This window comes from Trematomus bernacchii, unplaced genomic scaffold, assembly GCF_902827165.1.
Source record: "Trematomus bernacchii unplaced genomic scaffold, fTreBer1.1, whole genome shotgun sequence".
NCBI classification, from domain to species: Eukaryota; Metazoa; Chordata; class Actinopteri; order Perciformes; family Nototheniidae; genus Trematomus; species Trematomus bernacchii.
In genome coordinates this window covers 14,714,936-14,735,248 of record NW_022987727.1, presented here as the reverse complement: position 1 = coordinate 14,735,248, position 20,313 = coordinate 14,714,936, and the positions used below count along the sequence as shown (strand labels likewise).

The window sequence follows — 20,313 nt, the reverse complement described above, 5'->3', positions numbered from 1 at the left end:
TCACAGAGAGTAGTCGATGGTACAATAGAAGAAACATCACAGGGATTAATGATAGAGTTGAGGACATTAAAAAGAACCTGAGGTTTATGGCTGTTTTTGGAGATTAACAGAGAAATGTGCTCTGTTTTGGCTGCTTTGACTGCCGTCTGGTAGTCAGAAAGGCAAGCACGAAGGATTTCTAGGGAGACATGGAGTTTATCCTTTTTCCATTTTCTCTCTGCATGCCTGCAGGTGCGTCTGAGAACACGAGTACAGTCATTGAGCCACGGCTCTGATAGAACTTTGGTGCGTCTAAGCGTAAAAGGAGCAACAGAATCCAGTATTAGTGTACATGTCGAATCAAACATGGAGATAAGCTCATCAGCATTAAAAGCACAGTTCACATCTAATTTACAGATCGGAGAAGCATTAAAAGCATCAGAGAACTGTGAGGCAGTCAAGGGGTTAATCGAACGCAGACGACGCGCCGGGGCACGTGATTCGACTCCTGCGGAAGGGATGTAGGTTGTAAACAGAACCGGTAAATGGTCTGAGATACGCGTTGCTGCACATATTTCATCCACAGATACAGACAGTCCAAACGATAATACTAAGTCCAAAGTGTGTCCTTTTTCGTGTGTTGGGCCAGCCACGGACTGAACGAGACCAAAGGAATCAAGGAGATTTAAAAAGTCCCTAACCAGAGGTTTGGACTCGCAACACACATGGACATTGAAGTCTCCGGAAATCAAAACACGATCATATTTCACCATGATCCCGGACAGAAAGTCAGAAAAGTCATTTATGAAATCCTTATTACACTTTGGCGGACGATACACGACTGCGCAGAGTATAGGCGAGGCCGGGTTCAGTTCAAAAGCTGCAACTCAAAGCTGGCATAGCTAGATACAGGGTGAAGCAATCGGCATTGGAGGTTAGCTCTAAACACTGATGCTATGCCCCCACCATGGCCAGTGGCACGGGGGGAGCTGAAGAATGTACAGTCAGGAGGAAGAAGTTCAGAGAACGGTGTATACTCGCCAGCGTGAGCCCAGGTCTCCGTCAGGAACATAAAATCCAGTTCACGAGAGGTGAAGAAGTCGTTTAGCAGGAACGTTTTGTTTGCTATCGACCTAGCATTTAGCAAAGCCATGCAAAGTTTTCGCTCCGGGCTTGCCGAAGGTGTAGTGCGTCTCAGCTGACGAAGATGTGCGTGTTGAACGCCGCGGCCGGGAGCAGACAGTCGGGCAGGAGGAGCTGCCAGCGGGCCCCTCAGAGTCCGGAGCTCCGGAAAAACGGGGCGAATCCACCGATCCCTCACTTGGCGTGCAGCGGGAGGGCCGTGACATCCGAGGCGTGGATAATTCACAGAAGAAGGCGTCAGGTATGCCTTCAGATGGACCAGTGCACCACCACGCTTTCCCCGTCGTCGAAAGCGCTTTCGGCGAGGCAGGATGCAGTGTGACCGGCGTAGGTAAGTGGGGATATCCGACAGTAGAGGGGGGGGGGACGATTTATGGTTGCCAGATGTCGGTTTGGGCAGCAATATCAACTCCAGTGAGGGTCTGAGGTGGAGGAGAGCTTGGCGATCATAAACGAGCAGAGCAGAGACATTCTGACAAACATAAAACAAAAACAGGACAGCTAAAGTTTGGAAAGGGAAAGAGTTTGTCGGCATGTAGAGAATTTATTGTAAAGTACATTTTAAACTGATGACAAGATCATTTGACTACGATGGATAGAACGATGTGTGTAATCCCTGGAGAGCCTTGGCAATGTGTCCCACCCCGTCTGATAAAAGGGAGATTACACGGATGATTTACTACAGATTACAACAAAACGACTCCACCAGTGGTTTCACTAATAGTTCATCAGTCACACCAACAAATAGAAACTTTAATTAATCCATGAGTTCCAGGAAAACTAATTAACAAAACAACCTGTTTGGTTAACACTTTCAAGTTGTTTTACAGTCATTTACTGTATATTTTGTCCATTCATTTCCGCATAGCGGAAAATCCCTAAGCCTCTTAATCTGTTTTGTAATCCGTTTTTAATGGTGAAGTGGAATCAGAGCAGGCGTCTATATTGAAAAGGAATTTATATTTCAAATATGTTGTATAAATTACCATCAGGCAAAAGGTACAAATACCCAATTTCCTCAAATCAGATGCTAAAATGATCAGCCTTTGGTGATAATTATCATGATGGTCATAATTATCTTTTGTTTCACATCCAACGTTTTTTAGTAATCGACAGAAAGATAAAGTTCTAACCAGTTATTTCAATAGCTCTAGGTCAAATCCCTCGATGATTCCCACTCAAGCTTTCTTAGTAGTACCCACAGTTCGAAGTATTTCAACTTTACCGTGTCCTCAGCTGATCTCAGTAGTATGATTAAAGACTATAAAGGAGAATTACTTGTTGATGAGGCTGTGTGGATAATCTGGCCACAGATAGATAAAGTAAATCTGTGCGGGACAGTGTCAAATCTAAAACCCCATCCGTCCGCAAAGTTCTCCCAGGCATATGGGCCTGGCGACTTCCCGCCGCACTTTTCCACTCTGCCTTGCCAAGCTAATTCAAGAGTGACTCTCCAGCAGCGAGTCTATTTACAGGCAGAACAAGAGTGCTTCCTTAAATACACCCCCTGTTGGTCAATGAAGGGGAGGGAAAATACTTATTTTCATTAGTCCCCTTTGTAAATGAAGGGGATTTAATTCTACGAGGAAGCAACCTTTTTTCTAGCGTTGAGTCATGAAGGGTGTAGTAGGGAATGTTTACAGCAGCTGCAGCTGACACAGGAGGAAATAAAAGCCTGTCCTCCAACCTGAAGCTGACAGATTTGTCGAAGGCGAGGCGAGGTTGTAGCACTTTGGGAAAAAAAAAACAAGCTGACATCTGGAGAGCCTTAAAACCACTGACATTTAGGGCATTAGCTCTCCAGCATTAAAAAGCTAGAGACAGGGAAGACAGCTGATAGGAGAAAAACAGAAAAGGGAAAAGCGAGGAATGGGAAATCGGAAAAAAATAGAAGAGAGGAAGTGAGAGGCGGGGGTGGATCTGAACCACCAACTGCATTTGACATTCGACCACTGTTTACATGCTAATGAACTCTACACACTTACATATATGCAGTGTATATATAGTATATGTTATGTAGAAGGACTGGAGTTTTACATAAGCCTGACTGCTGGGCCTCTTTGAATCATACTTACGTCTCCCATCACCATGGCTACAACCTACTGTAGTGTGGAGGTGCGCTCTACATCTCTCCCATGCTTTCCCTGGCGAGCCGATCCCACAGTCGTGGGTTAAAGTAAAGTAATGGGTCTGAATCTTTGTCTTTCTTTGAAAAGCTCCACCTTAATGTTTATTATTAAGGGGGTGGTGCCGGAATGAGTCCTTAAATCTGAAAATTATTTGGCATTTTACCACTTCGAGTTCCCTTGTCTCCAGGTCAAAGTTTTTTTTGTATGTGTTATTGGTTAGATGCCTGAAATAAGATCTGATTACAAGCTCATACGATTTTTATCACTGTATTGGGGTCTCTACTTTATTCAGTTCATGATGACATTTTGTGCATAATAGCATGTGTCCTCACAGTGTACCTGCTTGTTGTATCACTCTCTCACAGGATCTCCTTATCCAAAGATGCCATGGAGCTTTTTGACGAAGATACAGGAGTCCTAGAGGTTCCGCTAACAGTGCTCGTAGCAGGCCAGGTTTGTAACATAAAACACACGCAGTGTATTTTACAGTTAACCTCCCTTTTTATCTGGAAACATCTTTCTTATTGTGTAAAATAAAGGGCTTGTGTCCTACTTTGTTTCTAATAGAGGCAGAGCGGCTGAAGGTTGTAACCCATTTTGCTGGTAACAAGCTAAAATTATCTCATACCCCCAAGGCCCAGTTACTCCATGGGTGCTAATAAGCCGAGCATAAAGGTTACCCCATATGGTTTCACTGAAAATGTCTCTCAAAGCTCAAAAGGGAACAGAGTGTGTGCTTTCTTCTTATTCCATGGCGTACATATTATCTGGCCATTTTTGGCATGTATTACATTTTTGTTGTGGTTACTTTTGTTAAATGTCATGCCTTTTAACATGTGGTAATGCTTACAGTGGCTTACAGAATAAATATTTTTGATTTTTAATAAACTCCTAAAAGGTGCAAGCCTATGTGGATACAAAATGTAAATTGGTAAGTCATCTATGTTACATTGTTGTCAGGAACAATTTAATTACCTGCATTGGAGATGACACTTTTTAAAAACAATGTGCAGCTGAAATGGGTTCACATTTATATTATGTATATATTTATTCTGGGTTAATTTTGGGCACTTTTTGAGAAAAACATTCTCCCGTGTCTTATTGCTGAAAAAGCTGTGATTCACATCTCTGCTCTGGCTTTTCCCCGTCATCAACAGCACCTGAGGCTGTTGTATTATTCAGCGCCATCCATCATACTAAAGTAACAGAAAAAAACACTTTTCAGAAACAAGTGCAATCATTTTTCTTGACGATGTTTCTCAACACACTGCTGAGACACAGCAGGCAGCAGATGGATGAATGTCAGCTTAATATAGGCATCTGTCCTGGTCATCAATTTAAATGATATCAACTTTATTGCCAATAAATCATGTTTGGTCCTGGCGAATGGCTCTTATTACTGTGGTAAACAGTTATTGCTATGGAGAAGAAGTCAATCAGAGTGGAATTCAGAATGGTTCATTGTTAGAAAAATAAATAAAACTGTCCAAAAATCTGAAAGTGAACTGATGTAAGCTGGGTTTTCTCCCACACACTCCCCCCCTTCCTCAACGCCTCCATTGGACTCCTTTGTTTACTTCCATAACATAATGACATCACTACATCACACTCGCGCTCCTATTGGCTAGCGCTCCAATAGGCTAAGGGCTGGGACGTCTCTAAGCGGTTGACCAATCACAACAGAGCCAGTCAGCTAACCAATCAGAGCAGACTGGGCTCTGGTTTCAGACAGAGGGTGAAAAGATGTGCAGTATAAGAAAAATAAAGAGCTTTTTGAACATTAAAGCATGTAAACGTGTCACAGTAGAGGCAAAATACAAATATGAACCTGAAAATGACCATAATGTGGCCCCTTTGCTTTTTTGCAGCTTTCCAATGGCTGTTATCTGCGCAAACTTGATAATATCTGATCTAGGCTTTATTTATTTGTTTGCACTCAGTGAGGACTAAAACATGGAGATGCTCAATCTGGAATCAGTTTATTCCTAATTAGTTTTCAATAATCACATATAATAGGTGTGTCTTAATGCGATGAACATATTACAATATACAGCTCTGAAAAAAATTAAGAGACCATTGCAAAATTATCTATGGGTATGAGTTGTGTAAATTGATTTTTTTTTGATTGTATTCCATAAACTACTGACGACATTTCTCTAACACTGGAATGGAATGGCTGCCATACATGTAGAGATTGAGATTTAAGAAAAATGTTGAGTGGTCTCAGAGCTGTATCTTTAGAACGGTCCACATCATGAATTTGTTGTTAAACGGGGCATTATTGTGCAAGAAACACTATCGGGGAGACCGTTTTCAAATCTGTGTCAAACAACATAAATTGTTTCCCTCAAGAGGCATACATCTCTTAACACATCCTTTTTTCAAAACAAACATGCATTTGGAAATATGAAAACTCAGAAGTCCTTGAAGCGTAAAATAAATATCTCCTAGCGACTGAATTCCTTCAGCTCGTCAGCAGCAGCCTTTATTCAAAAACACGGAGCAGCTGCTTAAACATTGGTGTTGCATCGATGCCAGTCCTCTTTCTCAGCTAATCTAAATCTGGTTGGTCTTCTTGCCAGATCGTCACCTTCCCCCCCATCCAGCCCGTATTCCAAGTCTTCCTGAGAGGAGAGGATTGTGGGGGGGAAGCGGAGCCAAAGACTGGGCCAGGATGCTCATGTGGAGCACCAAAGCTGTTGCCCTCCGCCCTAGACCCTGAGCCCCTGGCATTAGACCAACACACACACACACACACAAACACACACGCTGTCGTATGGTCACCAGACACCAGAACAGCCAGGACAGCAATGATGCAGAGAGCTATAAACAAGTTCATCTGTTGACATGATCCAGGAAGACGTGATCTTGAGTAAAAAAACACAGCTCTCAAGATTACTTAGTTTTCTAAAGTAGTGCTGCTCTTACATAATAAAGAATTGTTAAAGGAAAAGGATGATAATACAATATATTTTCATATTGCCAATAAATCCCATAAAAAGACCAAAACAAACCAATGATTTGATACCAACCTATATTGACAGTGCATCCATTATTGATTTATCTTCAATAATCTGTGAGACTAGCCTTATTTAGTGTCGAGGAACTATTGTACAAGCACAGAATGAGCCACAATCATGGATGTATTAAGACAACTGGGTGCAGCATTGAAAATTACTCAGTGGCTCATGGAGCCAGAAATGACCTGAATGAAGATACAAAAATGAGGGTTCAGTCAAGAATCACTTATTTATATTCGGGCTATTAAAGTGTTCTTATTGGGTAGTTTATTTACCTCCAAAAAAGTATATATAGTAAGTATCGTAGTAGCTGATTTACAGACGTCTATTTCCCAATGTAAGTCAATGGTAAAAAGTATTTTTAGGGCCCAATGACGTCACACGACTGACATGGAAGTTGAAGTACCACGGTTTGGCCACTACACAAATGTGCTTCAAAACGAACTTCCTGGGGGTCTGGGAGACTTTTACCCAGTCCCAGTGTAACAAATATTTGAGCAGTGTACAGTGACGAGGGATTTGAATCAAATCATGCGCAAATGATTGGACTGTTAAAAGTGGGTGGGCTTAGAATGTAGCACGAAATGGAGCTAAAGAGGATTGTGGCTATGTTGCCGCTAAAAGTTGTGGATGATTTATGTTTATCATTGGTTGAAATCGGTTGGTATGAGGTCACGTAAGAAGAAAAATGATTCGATTTTGTTATAAAATTACGTCAAAACTATTATCTTGGTATATATTGTTGAATAAGTGGACAATATGAATACAGATTTGATGTTAAAGAATTAAAATGTAATTTTGTGTTGCATCTTGACTTTAACAGCCACTTGGTCATCTGTAAAATGATCCCCAAAAAAGCTCATATTTCTGAAATCAGGAGGCGTATTTATTTGGATAACATGCTCGTCCCAAGTTCATGTTGTTGCAGTCTATGTTCTCGGCAATGCTTTTCTCTTCAGTCCGCAAATTAAATCATGTAATTAAGATTTAAAAAGTGATACCAGTGCAGAGCAGTTTTTCAGAACAGCCACTGGAAGCCATTTGTGTTACATAAACCCAACCATCATTACAGATATTAACATTATTATGAAATTAGAATGAAGTAAAGAGAAACTAATGCAGTGTTGTAACATGTATAAAGGAAACTGATCCTCTTTGTTGATTATTCATTGAAGAAAAATACCCCAAGATCTGTAAAGCTGCTTTATGTGTGTGCGTTCAGGTGAAGCCGGTCCCTTTCACCATGCAGGCCGTGGTGACCTTCTCAGAGCTGCTCTTTGACCGGGCCCAGGTGGACTTTGGCTTCTGCTCCGTTGACCAGTCGGTGAGGAGCAGCGTCCGCCTCACCAACACCTCCCTGCTGCCCCAGGACTTTGGCTTTTTGGGCGTTCCAGACGTACGGCACACGGCTCAAGAACTTCTCTCTTTTCAGTTTGTAGTACTGTGATAGGCTTGTTTTTAATATTACTGTATTTTGATGTACAGTCACTTGGATCCATGCCATAGGAAACTCACTAAATCTAATGTCTTCTTTTTCCACTGATTCTTGAGATAAGGGACAAAACAAGCATTCGGTCATATCTTTTCTTTTTTTTTTTAAATACTTATACACTTATTTGAAATAATATATATATAAAGGTCAAGGTTTCATTTAATCAATTAAACAATAGTTCAAAGTCCTCAAGTATGTCATATTGGGGTTTATTAATAAGAAATAAATTCATTTAATAGATTTCTTTGTGAATTCACACCATTTTGAAAAACCCAGTTTTGAAATACCTTTATTTTGTACATTAACTTTAAATATTAAGTACAAATAATCAGTGTTCTTAATTAAAAATATATATATTGCATGTAGTTCATGTGGTGTTATAATATATAAACACAATAAAGTCAACGAAGAGTAACATGTTTCTTTAAAAGAATGATAAAAAATGAAAAAACCTTCATCTGACAGTGTTGACACAACTGACTGTTAAAACCAATTAAGTATAAACCAATATTTTGCTAAGAACTGATTGAGAATCCAACTGATTACTTCATGATGTCAGGTGCTTAGGAGACTCATATTTAGTTATTCAATAAATATCTATTCACTGTTGGAAATTCATCTTTACTCTTGCTTTCACAGCTCTCCTATTCATTTATTTTTTAGATTTGCTCTTTTTGTTCAATCCTTAAAGTTGCAATCCTTTAGATTTCAGTCCTGGTTGATTTGGCAACCTCTGTGGTTACCGTGGAAACAGCTAATGCAGTTCAGCACTACAGCAAACGCTCGTCGAGGAGCTGCTTTGGTAGAAATAAAACAGTTGGATATTTTGAATGTGAAGCAGCAGCACTATGAGCTATAATAACCTAGTACAGATCTGATCATTTAAAAGAGTGGATAGTAAACAGTATTAATGAGATTCAATCAACTTGATTACCTGGGAATGGTGTACTCAGACATTACCAAAAGAAAAACACTACAATCCTTAAACTGCCGACCCAATTTTAGAATGTTAATTTTCCAGTTTTTTCCTAGACTTCTGCTTTTATTGCGTGTGTTAATGGCACTAACCTAATAAGGGGTGCAATAAAAATAGCTGCCAGTTGTTGCCTTTAATTTGATCCGGCTTTATCTGGCTCTGGCAGTTATTACGGCTCTATGTTATAGTATATAAACTGCCCAGATATGTGCTAAAGTGTAGGCAGAAGAAGTAGATGTAAAGCCACACATGGACACATTCCCACTTCCAATGCAAACAGGAACTTAAAAGACAAAATGAGTCGATATATTTGATCTATTCAATGCAAACAGTCAATAGAGAGATAACTACTGAATGTAATTACATTGAAAGGATCCCAAAATAGAGGGTTTGATTTACTCAGAAAACGTAAAGGTCATGACAGTAATTCTGTAGTTTGCTCTTCCTTGCACTGCAGTTCATGGAGGTCCAGCCGAACGATGGCTTCGGCACTCTGCTCCCTCAAGAGACTCTGGAAGTTGATCTGATCTTCAGCGCCAACAAGGCCAAGGAGTACAGCTTCCAGCTCCACTGCAAATCAGGAATAAACAGGTTACCTTTCAATCTAACACTGTGTTAGCACCACTGTGTATTGTTTTGTGCATGTTATGTATTGTAGTTCAATGTGAAGAGTTTTACTTTAACTTCTTATGTTTATACAAATATTTGTTATTGTATTTATTTTTATTTTATATTTTATTGTACATTTTATTATAACTTCTTATGTTTTTAGAAATATATTAATTTAATTTTCAGTTTTATTGCACATTTTTTTATTTAGCTTTTGTTTGTGTTAATATTTTATTCTATTTTATTACATATTTTATTACATATTTTACTTTAACTTCTTATATGAATATAATCATTTTTATATTAAAAAAACCGTGTTTATCTTTGGTTTATTTGATTTGTTATGGTAAATCAAGTATTCTGATTGATTTGATATCATAGATGGATCTGATGATTTATAGACCAATGGCATCAGTTGATGGATATGATTCAGTTCAGCTTATCCAATATTTATTGATCTATATCTCTTATTGTCTTTATCACCAGAGATTTCCCCCTGTCTTGCCGGGCAGTGGGGGTCCGCCCTCCGTTGCAGCTCTCCCACTCTCTGGTGCAGTTTGGGGCCACAGCAGTAGGGGACCGCTCCACTGCCGTGCTCTACCTGACCAACCATCAAGCCAACCATCAAACCACCAATCACCAGAACCAACAACCAGCCCCTCCGTTAACCAAGGACACCATGGCTCCCCCCAGACTGTTCTCCTTCAGCCTGCCCCAGCCTTCAGACCTCAGCATCACCCCCACCGCGGGCCGCCTGCTGCCTGGAGAGGTGGAGTAACACACCTCTATTGTTTACCTCGATATTAAAGGGGCGCATCACCAATTTTAAACACAATCAAAATACTTGATTTATGCCGGGGGAAATTGGGTTTCATTGAAATTGGCAATTTTAGAATAAAACAAATAAAAGATTACAATAATAAAATAAAAAATAATACATAAATGATATAGATGGAATTTGCAATAAAAAGTTAAAATAAAATAAATGTATTGACATAAGCATACGAAGTTAAAGTGAAATGTCCAATACAAAATAAGTACAAATAAAGATATTTATAAAAACATAAGAAGTTATAGTAAAATCTCCAATACAAAATAGTTTTAAATATTTATATTTGATAAATAATTGTTAAATTGCAAGTCTTTAAACATGTCTTGTGATTCCTCGGAGTTCATGGAAGAGCAATACTACATTTCTGGAATGCCTCTTTAATATGGACTGTGAGAACTTCTATAAACTATCGTGTTTTTAGCACTTTTGGGGACAGCTGAAGAATATTTTAGCACTAATATTAATTTTCCCCCATCCTGTCCCTGTTGATCTCCAAAGGTTGTGTTTTTCATTTAATCGTTAGCTTCCAAAATATAAATGTACCTTTGTTGCAAAACCACAATCAAACTGTTGGCTACATAAGATCAGATCAAAATGGAGTTGAGCTTTTGAATGTGATGTCTAATTTTACTATGTAAAGACACCAAACCTGGGACTAGCAAAAACATTTCATAATCTACAGGATATTAGAGGAATGTTTCCAGTTTGACTTCAACAGAACTACAGTGATACAAACTGCCATTACAGCTGCCATTGGCTCACAGATTCCTATATAGTGTGATGATGCACTCTACTGGACGTCTGACGGAAGTGAACATGTGGTTTTTAATTGTGCTACAATATCAATGACTTTCCTGGACAAAGAGTCATTTCAGTATAGGCGTTTTGGAAAAATAAAGAATATTTTTTTACAATGACCATAAAATGTAAACTATACTTTAATGTTTCATTTTGAGCTCTTTGCTTGAGGCTCTTTAAAGAGTTTGGTGTCAGCCCTTGTCAACAATGTGGAGGAGAGGTGTTGGAAGTAACTGAGCAAATCTACACAGCTGCTGTTTAAGAGGCCTCTTGTGCTTTTTGGGGCAGTCCCTTTCCTGTAGTGTGTTATATAGGTTTGTGTGCATGTAAATGGTCTGCAAAGGCTAAAATCCCAAACTCCCCCCCCCCCTCCCCCCTGCCTGATACGCCTCCCTTGAACTCCTTTGTTTACTTCAGCAGTAGTAGGAAGAGCAGACAGAGCTCTGGTGCTCTGGTTTCAGACAGAGGGTGAAAAGAGGTGCAGAAGCAGTATGAGAAAAATAAAGAGGTTTTTGAACATTAAAGCATGGAGACACGTCACAGTAGAGGCACAACATACAAATATGAACCTGAAAATTAGCATGACATGGCTCCTTTAAGATTTCAGTTTATTGTTTTTGGGTTGCGACAGTTCAAAAGTTTCCATCACTAGAGTGGTGGAAATAATTGCATTCTATTTTGTTTTTTTCAACCCAATAACAGTGGCCCAGTGGGAGAAATCCAGTACATAGTCTGCAATTGGAAAACAGGGATTATCTTCCTCGTTTCACGCTAGAGAAATCCCACAACAGGAGACTCCCCAAAACTCATTTAAACCTCAATTGAGTTATAAGAAGAACAGGCTTAAAATACAAATCCTCAGTGAGGAAGAAAACTGGTCAAGAAGCTTTATATTCTAAATGTGAGAAACTCTTGTCATATCACCATCTCTCCTCTCGTAGAGATGCCTGATCCAGGTGACGTTCAGACCCAGACTGTTAGACGAGGACATCAGAGAGGAGGCGCTGCGTCTCCTCCTCCGAGCCAAGCTGCTGCGTGAGAAGGAGCTGGAGAGGAGCAGACATGCTGAACAGGAGGTACACACACACACACACACACACACACACACACACACACACACACACACACACACACACACACACACACACACACACCTACCTGCTCCAGTCACCTCCTGCTGGTGTGGGGTCAGGGGCTTTACATGTGAGCACTTCTCACCCAGTTTACTCAATTTTTCACTTTCCTGAACAAGCTGGTGTTTACACAGAATGTAGAAGCTAACCTCAGTATGAACCCGTCAGCTACTGTGTGTTTGTGTGTTTGAAGGCTAAAAAGGATCTCCCAGTGGAGACCAGTAAAGGGAAGAAGGCCCCAGTGATTCCAAAGAACAGTAAGGTGTCAGACGCTCCTCAGACCGAACTACTAACTGAATCACCAGAACCTGCCGACATACAGCCTGGGTAGGAGGGTTTTTTTATTTCTACAAAGACATGTTTTGATTCCCTTGATGTCATCAATCTTGCTTGCTTACTATCACAAATGCACGGTGGCTGACAAGGGCAAAGGTGATAGGACCGGAGTGCTTGTTGACGTTCGGGGATTATAAAGTTGGCCAACTGTCGTGTCACTGGAAGCCTACCTTAAATGTACCTTTAATGGGCTTGTTTCAATATTATGATTGCATGATTCCTTTCCATTTGTATAACAGTTTTTCTGTAAGCTAGCTAACAAAACATTTACAATCATAAAACGTGTACTACAAACGTGTGCCAACATTGACCGTGATTGTTGACCAATTTAATAATCCCCAAATGTCAAAAAGTGCTCTAGTCCCAGTCCCATCACTTTTGAGGGTCCCCGTTTGTGTTGTGTTTTGAGCTTCTTGCAGCATTTTCTATTTGCAGTATTTAGTGTTTGCAGCGTTTCTTTTATGCAGCGCTTTTAGTAAACGCTGTGCATGTTTTGTGAAGATGTTTCTTCTATATTTGTATGTGATTTGCCACATTTGTGTTTAGATATTTACATCGTTTTTGAAAGTACAGCGCGTTTACCCTAATGTAAGTGTTTTGGACCGCTGTAGCGCATTTGCACGGGTCGCTGACTGTACAATTTACTTTGAAAAACCCCGTTTTTTGGACAGAAAGGCCAGCAAAGCAAATATTCATAAATAAATATTCATGAATCAAATTTCAAAGAGTAGTACTGCCAAAAGAGAATACATTGTTATCCGGGATACATCTCCTTGAAAGCTTCTTTGTAGGGAAGAAGGCTGAACCCAATTCACAACAAAACTGAAACACAAAGCGTTCCCTGTTCTTCCACCGCTTTCATCAGTATTCCCATTTATTTTGATTCGCAGTGATCACACCATATAGAGTATTATCTCAACAGAACTGGCAGACTTTGATGAAATAAAGAGTTGTTTCCTCCCAGGTCAGAGCATTTTGAGGAGGCCAGGGCGTCTCTGCTGTACTCCTTCACCCAGCGCTACAGCGAGCACACCGTCTCCTGCTTCGTGTCGGACGGAGATCCTCCGGAGGAAGATCTGCAGGCCCAGCCGGCGTGGAGGTAATGCTGAGTCAGCTTCTACAGAGCTGTGTACACACTGTGGACCCTGTCATGTCACAATGTAGACGTGTTGTGGGCAAACATTTCGTTTCGCAATATCTTATATCTGTTTCCATCGAGTGCCGGGTGATTTTCATTCAGTACAGATCAGTTTTGATCCTAAAACCTAAATGGGAGACCTCCATTTGAATCCACAAACTCCTTTTCTCTACCTGCACTACCATTTTGTTGCCTTAGATTTTGATTCATGCAGTTGTTAGTTTTAATTTCTCTAACTACAAACTACATGTATTAACATTCTAAGAGACCATTTTAACCAAATAAAGGCAGGAGAGTTATGTTACCTAACTTGCTATCTCTAACTGTCCAAGTCAAGAGAGAAAAAACATGTATATCAGTATTCGTGGTAAAATGTTTTTAGCATGAGCTCACTTTACTTGAGTATTTCCATTTTATACTACTTTGTACTTTTACTCCGCTACAATTCAGAGGTAAATGGTTTACTTTTACTCCACTACATTTACTTAATACCTTTAGTATTAGTTGCTTTACAGATTTGGATTAATAATGTAAAATATAATCAAGTGTTAAATCAGACTTTAGTTCCACCTGGAGTAAATCCACAAGCTACCCTGCAGTATACACAGTCATTCAAACTAGCTGCACCTTTACCAGCTTTGAGAACATCAATCATTATAAAACACATCATATATATTATTCTGAAATGGACCAATCTGCACAATGACTACTTTAAGTATATTTAGAGGGCAATACTTTTTACTTGAGTAACATTTTGATTGCAGGACTTTTACTTGTAACAGAGTATTCCTATACTCTGGTACTTCTACTTTTACTCAAGTACAAGATCTGAGTACTTCCCCCACCTCTGCTAATATCTCCCCAGCTCCTTCAACACGCTGTACCTGCAGCTGCAGTGTCCGGCTGTACAGCCCCCTCTGGTGGTCACATCCAACAACGGACATAAGAGCATAGACTTCCATCAGGTGGCAGTGGGTGAGTGATTTAAAGTGTTCACACGTGCATTTACCATACAGACATTTTATTTTTCTCATCCTTATCCTTGTGTTTTGTTTGTGTCTTCTGTCCTCAGGAGAAAAAGTGATCAAGAGGTTTACAGTCCAGAACATTTCAAAGGAATCTTTGGATGTATCCTGATCAAACTAAACGTTTAACACATTACTACAGAAGGAGGAGTCATGTTTTAAAGGGCTAATGCAAAGAGTGTTACAAAATCCCACTTGATATGTGCTGCAGCGGAAAACCGAATAAAACAAAAAAAACGAACTCTGAATTGAAACTGCTGCTGAGGCATTGTCCTATGTCCAGCCAAGAATGTCCTTTGTGCATTTCATTTCAATGATCCAAAAGTCAAATGACAACTGTTTACCTATCTTGCCCTGCTGCCTTTCCTTTGCTTTCCCTGCCAACAAAAGAACCTATGCCCTTTCTGGGGCTGTCTCTAATAAATACAAAATGCTCAAAGCTGCCTTCAAAATAAAAGCACAAACAACTACTTGAATTGACTTAGAAAATGACACTAAATAAAGGTAAGAATCCTAAATAGTTTTACTTGTTTTAAATATTCTATAGATAAGGCATCTCTTTGTATGTCCTGACTTAATAGTCGAATGAAGCTGCTATTTCTTAACCCGAAACTGGCCCTATACCACTTTTATTAAAGGAGATGCTCTACACATTATGATATAAATAATATGAACTGTTTGCCACTGTTTTCTTTGACTGTTTCCAAGCTGAGGTCGTCAGTGCTGGATGTCCACGGTCCTTTTTCCCTCCTGAATGCTCTCAGATGCATCAGACCTGGGGAAACACACACTCTGGTGCTGGCCTTCAGTCCATCTCTGGAGAAAAAGGTCTGTTAACTGTGTAGAATTCTTTTTTCTTTTGTAAACGTTATTTATATAGCTCCCTTTATACCGGACGTATAGTTCAAAATGCTTTACAATAAAGTGAATCAAGCAAAATAAATAAAAACGGTGTAATAAAACCAAGCAAAAAGAACATGTTAAAAATAGAAATGAAACAAATGACGTAAAAGAACATCAAAAAAATAAATAATAATAAATACAAAGGAAGAATGAAAGTTAAAGCAATGATAAATAAAAGTTTTACAATTGTAGTTGAAAATGTTAAAAAATATTTTGTTGGTAGTTTGTTTCTTTTAAATCTAGCAGCAGAGGATCTAAGCTTCAGTAATGATTATGAAACAACAACGATTTAGCAATGAGGGCTTGTTTTAGCAGCAAAAACTCCCGATGAGTTATGCCGCTGAGAGGCTGAAACTTGCTCTTCGCTGTGACTAGTTCTATACAAAAGTCCGTAGTCAGTTACAGTTCATGGTGTTTAATAAAGACACAGAACAAACAATATCCAAATCCGGAACCACACGGTCAACAGAAAGTGTCGGAGCGATTCACCCTCTCCTCTTCGTCATACACATAACCGGCTTCCCACAGGTGACCTAAATACAAATCAACCACACCCATGTGACAATTGCCGGAAGTGATAACCAATAAGAATGAAAAGTGGTGTAAACAGAAATGAAGATGATAATAAGAATAATAAGCAATGGCAAAGCAAGCATGTTGGCTCCTACCCCTGTCCTAAACTATTAAGAGCCTTTAAAACCAATGAAAAAAACTTGAAAATGAATCCTAAAAGAAGAAGGGAGCCAAAATAGGTTAGCTTATACTGGTTTGATATGCTCTCCATTGACCATGGATTTGAATTGACCACAGACGACTGGCTGTTTCCTCAAACTTTTCCCACAGTACTTGTTTTTCCTCATTAGTTTTAGCTGTTGTAATGTTCCATTTTCCAAAGTTATTTAACAACCTTCTACTGTTCTGCAGTTCTGTGAGACTCTGGAGGTGCGTTGCCAGAAGATGACCCTTGAGATGACTCTTCGTGGGGAGGGGGTGCTCCCCGCTGTCACCTGCTCTCACCCTGGAGGTCTCCTGGACCTTGGCTATGTGCTGGAGAAGGAGAGCACCTCGCACGTCCTGAAGGTCAGTCAACACAGTGCTGACGGCAAGATTCTTTTTGTATCAGTAGTTACAGAGAGTTGTTATCGCCCGATTCTTAAGCCTCTGTTTGAAGGAATAGGCAGTGTCGTCGTCCACTGACCCAGGCCAACAAACATGTCATGGTAAAATGTTTTGTTCACACATTCAGAAATGTTCTACTTTTTGGCACATTTTTGTCAAATATTAAGTTTATCCACTCACCAAACTAATTTAAAAACCCACTGACTTCAACATAAGGCAACAGGAAGTGCTCCAGTGCTGACTCATCCAGGGTATTAGCACACATCCAGCTAACAAAAGCTCAGCGTTTTTCTCCCTTTAACATTTTGGGGCTAATCAGTTGGCAAAAAAGCACAATGGCCGCCAGGTAGAGAAGTTTCAGGTGGTGCTGATACTTACAAACACATCTATAATTGACAAAGTATATATATTATATAAAAAGTAAAATAGAGTATGTTTTTTTCTGAACATTTTGTGTATGTCTTTACACACTGTGGACATATTTATGTTTAAAAGCCATGAAAAAGTGAATTTCTTCATAATATCGGACCTTTAAAACATTGAACTCCATAACTGGATTCAGCTGCACTGATTACCCTGATGCTTTTGAGCAGACATGTCTTTAACTGACTTTAATTCCTGTTTTTCGTGCAGATGCAGAACAGCTCGGCGGTGGCAGTGGGCTTCAGGGTGCAGCTGGCCAGCCTCTGCCCCTCCAGGCCTCCGGGGGGAGCTGATGGTGTAGCCTCACTGCTGGGGGGGTTACTCAGGCTCTCAGCTCCAGCCTACTGTGGGTAAGTTATATTAACGCTGCACCAATCAACAGGTGACCTGAGACCAGATGCCTATTTGTCATCCTCAGATCATTCTAAATCCACTATAGGTTGGGCTGTCATTCATTTTCAGGACGCTTTACCAGAAAATACTTCCTAAATATAATATGGGAAATTGCAGTGGCAGATCAGTGTTAAGTCTAATTTTAATAGTTTTTTTAAAGACCCAGAAAGATCTTATAATGGTTCAACCCTAAAATATATACATGTTATTGGCTCCCCTTAACCGACCAGGACTCAAACATCTGGCTTCCCCTCCAGCAAAATGTGTTTTCTGCCAGAAATAGAAAATAAAATAAGAGTTCTCATTTGATATCTCAATTACAATGTTTGTTTTAATTTATTTGAAAAGCAGCACTTGAAACCAGGGTTGCAATAAATACTCAGATCCTTTAACTAAGTAAAAGTAGAAACATTATGGTATTAAAATACTCAAGATTATAAATAAAGTCCTGAATTATCCAAAAAGTACATAGTATTTTTATAGAATATTATTATTTTGTTTTTAACACTAAACAAATACATGTCTTATTATTATTATTATAATGTCATACTTTGTTTGTTACTTTTTAAAATACTGTTTATAATAACAAATGACAGTACTACATCACTTCTGTTATATCCTGAGCAGGAACTCAGAACCTCAGCGGGCTGAGTGTGTTCAACGTTCTGCCAGCAGAGGGCAGCATCGCTCCAGGACAGAGTCAGGACCTCACGGTCAGCTTCCAGCCGGACCACCCATCTGTCTGCTACTCTGACAGGATGACCGTAGAGCTCAGGAATAAGGTGAGCAGAACACCACACATAAAGACTCCCACCCACAGGACTAACAACTTGACTCTACGCACTTGAATATCAGTGTTCAGTTTTTATTCTCCAACATACTACCAAAATATGTGATTATTCTGTTTTCCCTCTCTCTTGTCTTGTAATGACTGTCATTTTCTAATGTGTTTCTTTTGCACGCTGTGTAAATACTTTAAATAGTTTTGTAGTTGAAATGTGCTATATAGAAAACGTGCCTTACCTTTAAAAGTATGCCATGGTTCGGGCAAAATTATTATTATACGCTGACTTATGACTCTATAATCACTTTATGACATAATACAACCTGACCTTGTATCCTTTCTGTCTCTCAGAGTGTAGTGTGTGTGTTGGATCTGAGGGCGGCAGCCTCTTCACACAACATGTATCTGTGTGGAGGAGACCCTCTGACGGTGCCCATCGAATCCCTCCTCCCTCCACTGATCACCGCTCAACCTCAAATCACAGGTATCCTCCACCTTCTGTTAGAAATTGAAAATTATCCATGCAAAAATGGTCTTACTTAAAATATGTTCTCAAAGATACTGAAGGCAGCGAAAATACAGTCACAGAAACTATAAATATGACTAAGAGTATGTGTTGTAGTCATTTAAGCTAATCATAAGGAGCTGAGAGAACATGTGCTTGTCAACAGCATCCAGATAACATCTCACCACAGAATCCATGTGTGAAAATAGGCACACTTCCTGGATTAGGTCACCGGAAATCCCAAACTAAAACTGTAAATCCAAGTGCTGTTGGTGCATTAAGACAGCATCTGTATTTGGAAGAGAGCTTGTGCTTTGCTAGAATTCGTACTGTAATTTTTGTGCAGTGATTTTTATGTCACATAATATTTCTCTAGAAGTAAAGTCTAATTTGTTTCCGCATTGGCATTGCTGCAAGTGACCAAATTAGGAAGATTTTGTCATCTGCTATGTCTGCAACATTTGTCCACACTGGCCGAATGTGCCATGTGTGCACACAGCTGTGTACAAAGAAATGTGTGCATCCACACTGCACACATTTCTAGACTATATCTTCCCTTTTATTGTTTTCTAAAAACAAATTATTGACATTCAGTATCAAACACAACATTATAAAATTAATTTCAAATACCATAAGCATACATCATCCATTTATGTTTGTCTGAATCGCCTGAACACGCAGAGTGCGTAGGGCCTCATCTTGCGCAGGGGGCCTCATCTTATGCGCCACAGTTTCCCCGTAGCGAGGCTCTGGCGCTAACAGTTCACGAGCGGGCTCTAGCCCCCCTAAGAATAGCATGCTAGTATACGGATAATAGTAACATGCTGATGCCATATATAATGTAAGGTCAACCAACTTAGTTCACGGTGTTAGCATGCTAACATTTATCTTTTAGCAATCAACACAAAGTGCATCTGAGGCTGATGGGAAGGTCATTCATTTTGCAGCTATTTAAAACAAAGTATTGGACACTTTTGACTTCAAAATTGCACTATTTGAAAAGTCAGGGGCTCCCCAAGTCATCCTCAGGGGACCTTGAATATTGGTACAAAGTTGGATTCATTTCCACCCCATAGTGGTTAAGGTATTTTAGTCCAACCAAAATGTTGTTTTTTGCCACTGGTCTGGTGAAAGTACGTATTATTGGTTGTAAATAGGCCTAACTGTCCTGTGGTCGTCTGTTTGGAGCAGAGTCAGAGGTGATGGAGAAGCCCACCATCCCTGTGCTGGTGACCCTGAGGGCCGGCTACAGCGGGGGGGCTATCACCCCCGCAGTGAGGGAGCTGCAGGTGGGCTCCATCCGCTCCACACAGCCCAGCAAGAAGGTACTGATGCTGCTAAATGCTGCATCATGTGTACTGCAGTGCATCATAAGGGAGTTCATAAAACATCATAACACTCGATCGAAATAACCTGCACTGTATGTACGACGACTCGCAAAATAATGTAAAAGTGGGACTCATACTTCCAAATGACGAGAATTTATATATTGAATAATCCCATAACTATAGATATCTGAATATATGTAGAACTTTAACTTAAACTGTCACTTTTCTTTTACATATTTTTCCTACAC

The 20,313-nt window shown here is 39.8% G+C and overlaps 1 protein-coding gene across 1 annotated transcript in view; it reads left to right on the top strand.

The window, feature by feature from the left end:
- cfap74 (cilia and flagella associated protein 74) overlaps window positions 1-20,313 on the top strand; it is a 92,612-nt gene that overhangs the window by 69,364 nt on the left and 2,935 nt on the right. Inside the window, 16 exon segments of the mRNA XM_034144634.1 lie at window positions 3,617-3,704; window positions 7,494-7,667; window positions 9,197-9,330; window positions 9,835-10,117; window positions 11,920-12,054; window positions 12,305-12,438; window positions 13,412-13,546; window positions 14,451-14,560; window positions 14,658-14,713; window positions 15,319-15,438; window positions 16,438-16,593; window positions 17,266-17,367; window positions 17,369-17,405; window positions 18,076-18,230; window positions 18,584-18,716; window positions 19,926-20,062. Coding sequence (XP_034000525.1) covers window positions 3,617-3,704; window positions 7,494-7,667; window positions 9,197-9,330; window positions 9,835-10,117; window positions 11,920-12,054; window positions 12,305-12,438; window positions 13,412-13,546; window positions 14,451-14,560; window positions 14,658-14,713; window positions 15,319-15,438; window positions 16,438-16,593; window positions 17,266-17,367; window positions 17,369-17,405; window positions 18,076-18,230; window positions 18,584-18,716; window positions 19,926-20,062 — 2,089 coding nt within the window.